Here is a 7,410-nt window from a genome sequence, read left to right on the forward strand (position 1 = left end):
GGGATTGGAGAGAATTGAGGGGGAAATAAACTAATTTCCCCCTCAACCCCCCTTGATCCATGGTCACCAAATCAGTCCTTAGGAAGAAAATTCCTTGCTACTCAAAATTGAATAGTAAGGGATTTCCTTCCCTCAATCCCTCCAATCCTGTGATCCCTGAATCAGTCCTTAGGGCTAGTTTAGGAACTCAAATTCCCTCCGGGATTAGAGAGGAATGTGGGGAAAATGAAATAATTTCCCCATTCCTATTCAATGATTCAATCCCAAATTCAACCCCAAAGATGATTTGAGTTCCAAAACTAAATCTTAATCCTTTCTGATTCCCTTGTAACGAAACCACCCCTCAATCTTCTCTAATCATTTTGCTCTAAACAAGCAAGGGAGAAAATTGGGGGAATGGGATAAGGAAGGAGGTGACCGAAGAGAGGCCGCCGCGCCCTTTTGGATGTTGGAGCGGACATATTTTGCAATGGTCTGAGCCTGCACTGGAGGCCCAATTTCGGTCATCTTTCGTGGGATACGGCCCAGCAACCCTGAGTCCGAGTCGGCGGCTCTCAGCATGAGCCATGATGACCCATCAGATGACAGGACGCACTCCACCACCAAACCGAGGAAGACGACGCTCAGCCGCTCAGGAATCGAAGGAGCGACGAAGCTAAAGGAGGGCGCATCTAAGCCGAATTGAAGCATGTAAGCGAGCCAATCTCATCCGCTGCTGCTCGTATGCGCACTCTTTGTCTGTGACCCGACCCCGTCCTCACCAAATTGCTCTGTTAATGCTTCGCTCAAAATTTTGCTCGTGCCCTTTTTTTCGTCTGAGAAAAAGAATTCTGATTTTGATGCGGTGGGGCGACGGTTTCAGGAGGGAATCGATTAATCGTCCGCCTACGCCGAGCGCGGTGGAGGATCGGGACAAGGAGCCTTCTCTCGTAGAAATCATTAACATCAAGGTAATAACCAGTAGTGTTCCCCATCTCGCTGGAATCAACCGAGGAAACCCTCGATGGTGGCCCCCCTTCTGGCTCGGGAGTCGGGATTAGAGTTCTTGATGCTTACAAGCTGGAGTTCTTCAGCTTATGGTTGGTGCTCCAAGTGGGTAGTCTCAGTTAGCTTTGTTTAGGGTTTGGGCGTTTGGGTGTACGAGGAGAGATGTCTTGGAGTAGTTTTAACGACTACAACACATTGATGGTTTAATTATAATGGCTACTGCCGCTGTTGTTCCTTGGGCGTGGTAACAATGAGGTGGGTTTTGGTTTGTGAAGTTTGTAGAGAGTGGAGAGAAGGAGAAGCTGACGGAGCTCCTCCGCGAGCGGCTCGTCGAGTGCGGCTGGATGGATGAGATGAAGGCATTCTGCAGGTTTGATTTCTAGTGCAAACTCAAATATCATTTGTGTTGAGCGTATGCTTGCTATTAACAAATTATGTTTATTGATCCATAGTAATGAACTCATGCATCTTAACTTTCGCATCCAATGATTCCGAGCAAGTGTTTCACATTCCTAGGGCTTCTGATATTTGCATTTTAGTGTAGCAATTTTTTGCACCTTTTGAAGTGTTTTGCCCAACTTCTCAATGATGCTCTCAGTTCAACTGATTACAATTGAATGTGTGTGAAAAGTACACATTAATCTGTCAAGAGCCAAAACCCTTGTTCCATCTTTGCTCAAATGTCTCTGAAGCAGAAGCAAGTAGTTTCCTCGTGAAAATAACCTGAAGGGGTTCTGTTGCTTCCTGATAAATTGGATTGTTTTGGAAAATCTTGCGCGGCCCAAGTTGGGTTCTCATGGAAACTAGTTATGGCTGCCTGTCTTGTTCTCCCAAATTTTCTGCACATAAATAATTGCAATGATTTTACTGGATGGTAACTGCAATTACTGCAACTCATGCAAGTGTGCAACATATGCATTTTGTTTAAATTTTGTTCATCCTTTTTCCTGCAATTATATTATTTTCAAATGAACCTGTGTTGCAAAAGCAGGTTCTGAGGAACCCGCTAAGCACTTGCACGTTAAATCTTTTTTACTGACAGGATTCAGCTGAAAGCAAGTTCTTTTGCTTTGTCCAAATTCTACGCTAAATTTTCAACGCATCCAATCAAATTTGATCTAATTCTGAAGTCTTCAAAACCCTAGGCGTTGGAGACCGTTTTGCAGTTTGCCACTTTAACTGTAGCTACCTCAAGTTGCCTTGATAGAGCATGCTGAAATTTGTGCTACAATACACACTCCATAGGTCGAAAATCAAGATGACGATGTTTTAACTGGATAATATGTATCTTTCCCAATGCTCATCATTCTTTTTCGATGCATCTCTCTTTTGTCCTCGTGTGTAGGGACTATGTAAGGAAGAAAGGAAGAAATAATGTGAGGGTAGATGACCTCATTCATGTTATTGTTCCGAAAGGAAGAGGTCAGTCGTCTTTTCTGCCCCTTGATTTCTTTTTCTGATTGCAACCGGAATTCTTCTCACAATTTCACTCTATGACAAAATATAGTTCACTATGTGTCTTCTCATGCATTTGTACTTCTTTGCATACTATGACTAAGCCTGGAGCTAAACAAATGGATAATCAATGGGATATTGTGCTTTAATGTGCTTCTCATCTTTTTTTTCCCTTTGCTCCATGAAATGCTCATTGTTGGGAAGTTTTACACTTGTACTTTCCTTTGTTGAGAAAATCTCCTCATCCTGGTCCCTCTTACACTGCTCCCAATTTATTTGACATGTGAAACAGCATCAGTGCCTGCTTCGGTGAAGGCAGAACTCCTGCAACGTATCCGGTCCTTCATGGCTACCACACTTCGGTAGTCATTTATCGTGACGGTTGGAGCTACATGTACCATTGTACGAACACTGGGAGGTCGATCTTGTTGGGGACCAAGGGTGCAGGTACTGAGCATGAAAAGGATCAGTGTGATCTTCATGATGCTATCGACATGTTCCTCGTCAGACAGGCGGTTGGCGTGATTTCAGGTGTAGCAACACGGAGTTATAACCCTGAATACTGTACCGTTAAAGGAACCTTGTAGTTTGTAATGCTACATTGCCTTATCATTGTATCAACAGATGCTTTATTTCACAATTAGAAAACAGAAACACAATCTTGATATAAATGACTACACTAATGTGCATCATGTGAAACCTGAAACTCTGACTGGGTCATTGTGTTGTGATACGGTCATACCCATGGGTGCTATAAGTATATACTACGTACGTTTTTTTGGGCATTCGTTCGTTGGTTCGGTTGCCAATGCCATGTTTGATCCAATGGGTTCATGGCCACTGCTAAGATTCATTGGTCTGCCTAACATCAGTTCCAGTCAGGTACGCATGTTCAGAAACAAACAAAAAGGATGTAGAAGTTCTTGGGCTCCTGGCCATCCTTGTGGTTATCCAGTCAGGCACGCGCTATTTGGGACGGACGGAACTGAAACGGTGATCACATCACATTCTTAGCAGTTAGCCTGCCCTTGTCATACGCTCGATCAGCGCTAAAAACCACGAACCCTGCATGATCCATGACACAGCTGCCAAATAAAAACCATTTGTTTTAGAAGGAAACAAAACAAAGGTCCACTTGGTATAGAACAGAGCAGTGAAACAACACATTTGTCTGGCGTGAATCAAGCAAGCGCCAAGAGGACATCTCATACCAATAACATTGTAGGAACTGTTGAAAGTTATGGCATCTGAAAAATTATACAGTGTGTTTATTTATTCAAAGATTCAGTTAGACATGCACAGGGAAGGGCAATTCCTTGAGGTAGATGCTCTACCCGCGCAAATTGGTCGACACATACACATGGTCTCCACAGGATTTAACGAGTGCCTATTATCCACTTGATTACTATATAGTACTCTCAATACAGTAGCTTCAGCGTCCCAATCGGGCATTCAGATAACATATCGCGCTAAATACAGCTCAGGGCAGGACTCAGGAGGGCACTGGAGCCCCACAGTCAAACAGCACATGGCCTAGAGCTCATCTTCTGCCCCCTCTCACTCTCGTCTAAGGTCAGGCTATGAACAAAGCTCGGCAGGCAACAGCGTCCGGTGTACCACGCCTTCTCCTTCCGGCTCTTGGCGACTGCGACCGGAGTCGGCACGGTGCTGCAAGCGGAGCTGGACGTGGACTCAGACACCGGCGGCTTCCCATCAGCGGCAGCAGATAGCGACTGCTGCTGCTGCTCCTCCTCGTCGGCGCTTTCTTCGGGACCGTCTTGCATTGCCTCCTGCAGCAGCTCAGCGAGCTTCCTCCGTCCGGTCGGAGAAGGCTCCGGTGATTTGGAACTGCGCGTGTCTGGCTGAAAGATGCTGCTCATCACCGTCTGCGCTCTGGGCTGGTAGACGGGTGTGCTGCCACGAGACGGAGTGAAATCTGCATAAAGAGCACGACCTATGGTTATGCAGCAACTGAAGCAAAACACATTAATAAACTTGGGTGCATCAGAACTTCCTTGAGAATGTCAAAGTCCATAAATGAACGTGTTAATGTTTCCGGGATATTGCTAGACTGATTGATAGAGGACCACATGCTAAAGGTGGGGGGTCCATGTCTATAATGATAGCGCCCAAAGACAAAATCGAAGGCATCGACTTTTTGTTTCGATAGGCAATCAGAGCGTAAATTAAGTAAACATCTTCAAGAGACTCTTTATTTTTTCTCTCGATTTATCTTTTCATAAAGATTACACTCTATACGTAGCATCTCACATTCTCCCTTTAACAGACTTTCTATCTAGTTTGACTAGTCAGGTGGCTAGCCAAGTTTGGCTCGAATAGCTTGGCGAGTCAGATAGCTGGTATGTTGGAGAGTTATTTTGCTGTTGAGTAGCTAAAATTTGGGTTGACGAGCCATTTGGCTAGTTTGTTAGAGATAGTCTTAGGGCGTCCCCAATGGTTAGCTATTTCACTAACTAGATTCACTCTCTTTCCGACGTGGATAGAAAATGTGGAGAAAGCGAAGATAGCTAGTGACGAGCAAATAGATAGGAGATTTCACGTATTCCAAGAAACCGAGTGTATTACGTGTAGGACCATGTACTAGTGGTGAGATAAATTACTATTTTTATTCTTCTCTCAGCTCCACATCAACTAACTATCTGAGATAGTCATTGCGGACGCCCTTAGATTCTAGAGACAGATAAAGCTGTGTCATCAAGGAACCTAGCACAGCACATGCATCTTGTGCGTAACAAGTGGAACAATCCACGCTGCACATGTTTCTGGTATAATAATAGGAGAACCTAAAAAAAAGGAAATGGCACGATCAACTTGAGCACTAACTGGTGCCAAAGTAATCTCAGTTTTGCAGGGCCAGGGTATAAGAAGCTATCTCTAAAACTAGAATAGAACTTCTTTAAACATTTATAGTAAATAAACATGTGTTTAAAGGTTTGATTACCTCCATTCACGCTGTAGAAGTCATCCTCGCAGTCGGAATCTAACCAGGCTCGAGATTCGAAGAACACTTCATCCTTGCTACCTGCAAATTAAGTTCCATATAAAGTTCTTCTTCATGAAAACAGTAATCTTTGCATACGTGTTTGACGAATTTCAGCTAAGAGATTAATCAAATAAGTAAGAAAAAACAGAAACACGGAGCGATTATTTATTCCTTGCTAGGTTGATGATTCAAGAGGTAGCAATTGATTTTTGGACAAATGAACATTAAGTAGGCTTTTGATTTTTTGGCAACAAAGATCATGTGTTAGTTCAATTTAGGATCCATTCAGCAAATTTACAGGGGAAAAACTGCATCCTAAGGAACTTAACCAAACATCGAGGTAGAAGGACTGCAGTCAATAGAGCAATCCACTTTGTGTAGAACAGAATCCTCGTTTATATTAAGTGTTCCATTTTCAAGGACAAAACTTAGGAACAACTAAAAACTCCTTTTCCATTACAAGAGCCCAAAATCAGTCAGCTCCCGTAAATCGTTTTCCGTTCAAGATCACCCACCCCTAGAAAGCTAACTGATCTCCAGAAGCGATTAATGCGATGATAACACCACACTTCGCTGTCAAATCCTGAAATCAAAAGCCCAAAAGATGAATAAATAAACCCAAAAGTTTCCTTTTCACATAAAGAGCTGACTGCCCATCTGCTCTTTACCTCCAAAGAACTTCAAAAAACTACAGTAACTGATTATAGGAAGATAAAGATCGGAACATCTCTTCAGAAAAAGACCAAAGAAACAAACACGCATACCAGAATCCGGGTTCTTGGGGTTAAACTCTGCCCGCAGCTGCTCAGCCTCAGCGTCGACCTTGGACTTGAGATCACCGAAGCCATCACCAACCGGAGCAACACCGCCGCCCCCGCCACCCTTCCCGTTGGCGGCCTTCGCCTTGGTGGGAGAGTCAAGAAACTGCTTCTTGGGGTGCCCCGGGTCCTTGTGTACCGAAGCGCAAGCGCCCATCTCCACTTTTTCTCGCCTTTCAAGACGCGGAAACAAGCATGTCCGTGCGAGCGCGCACACGGGGCAGGCTACTCCTAGCAAGAGATCCTACGGAGAAAGAATCAAGAAAGGGAGCACGAGGATCAAGGTTCAACGTGGGGGAGCAAAAAGTGAAAACACGGATGCCCCTGGGGGAAGAAGACGGAGGGGGAGAAGGGGGGAGAGGGAAGGAGTAGCCGTCTTTACTGGGAACAGTACGGCGACGCTGGGGCGGCCATACTCTCCCTTTTTAGAAACGGGCGTGGAATAAAAAAATCTTGGGGGCTATTAATTCTGAAACAGCCGAGCACAAAAACTATTGGCGACTCATAATATTTCTCTGTTTTCTTGCACTGCGCAATAGGAGTACACCAAGGAAATCAGATAATGAACTTTTCAAGGATCAGAGTATTGAAAAATATTATGAGTCCAATCCTCTGATAATATCACTTTTGGATTATCAGAGTATTAAATCAGATACTGCGCAATAGGAGTACACCAAGGAAATCAGATAATTACATGGACCATTGAACGGAGTATTTTTAAAGTCCAAGACACTTTTGGACTGTTTGGGAGTAGGACCCTCCAATCCTCTGATATTTTTCTCCCAAACAAACATTAAAGTTTAGTCTTTCTCACGTCCAATGTTTGAATGTCAATTGTAAATATTAAATATAATTTAATTATAAAACTAATTATATAGATGAGAAATAAATGATAATACAAATCTATAAATTCTAATTAATCTATGCGATGCTACAATAAACACTTTCTAATCATCGGTTAGATATACTTAATAAATTTGTCTTGCCATTTAGTCTTAAAATATGTAATTAGTTTTGTAATTATACTATATCTAATACTTAAAATTGATATTGAAACATTCGATATGACATGAACTAAACTCTAGTCAGTAGAACCAAACATCCCCTAGACATGGCTTGTATACAAGGCTTGTATGATATGATCAT

General features: G+C 43.2%; 2 protein-coding genes across 2 annotated transcripts; one reads left to right on the forward strand and one right to left on the reverse strand.

Annotated features, from left to right (window-relative positions):
• Positions 1-611: 611 nt before the first annotated feature.
• Positions 612-3,139, forward strand: LOC100193962 (uncharacterized). Its single transcript, NM_001139030.2, is given in 5 exon segments — positions 612-690; positions 863-950; positions 1,263-1,357; positions 2,333-2,409; positions 2,735-3,139. Coding segments are annotated over 5 exon segments (336 nt in total). The 5' UTR covers positions 612-688; the 3' UTR covers positions 2,809-3,139.
• A 550-nt stretch (positions 3,140-3,689) lies between these two features.
• Positions 3,690-6,686, reverse strand: LOC100382514 (uncharacterized). Its single transcript, NM_001321444.1, has 3 exons — positions 6,211-6,686; positions 5,405-5,485; positions 3,690-4,378 (listed from the first exon to the last, which is right to left on the reverse strand). The coding sequence occupies exons 1-3, from the start codon at positions 6,419-6,421 to the stop codon at positions 3,960-3,962; spliced, it is 711 nt and encodes a 236-aa protein (NP_001308373.1). The 5' UTR covers positions 6,422-6,686; the 3' UTR covers positions 3,690-3,959.
• Between the last annotated feature and the right edge of the window lie 724 nt (positions 6,687-7,410).

This window comes from Zea mays, chromosome 3 (genome assembly GCF_902167145.1).
Source record: "Zea mays cultivar B73 chromosome 3, Zm-B73-REFERENCE-NAM-5.0, whole genome shotgun sequence".
Taxonomy (NCBI): Eukaryota; Viridiplantae; Streptophyta; class Magnoliopsida; order Poales; family Poaceae; genus Zea; species Zea mays.

Coding starts and splice junctions, on each gene's coding strand:
- LOC100382514 (NM_001321444.1), bottom strand. CDS start 6,421: ATGGGCGCTTGCGCTTCGGTACACAAGGACCCGGGGCACCCCAAGAAG. Junction 5,486..6,210: donor CCCCAAGAACCCGGATTCTG/GTATGCGTGTTT, acceptor CTTAATTTGCAG/GTAGCAAGGATGAAGTGTTC. Junction 4,379..5,404: donor CTTCTACAGCGTGAATGGAG/GTAATCAAACCT, acceptor CTCTTTATGCAG/ATTTCACTCCGTCTCGTGGC.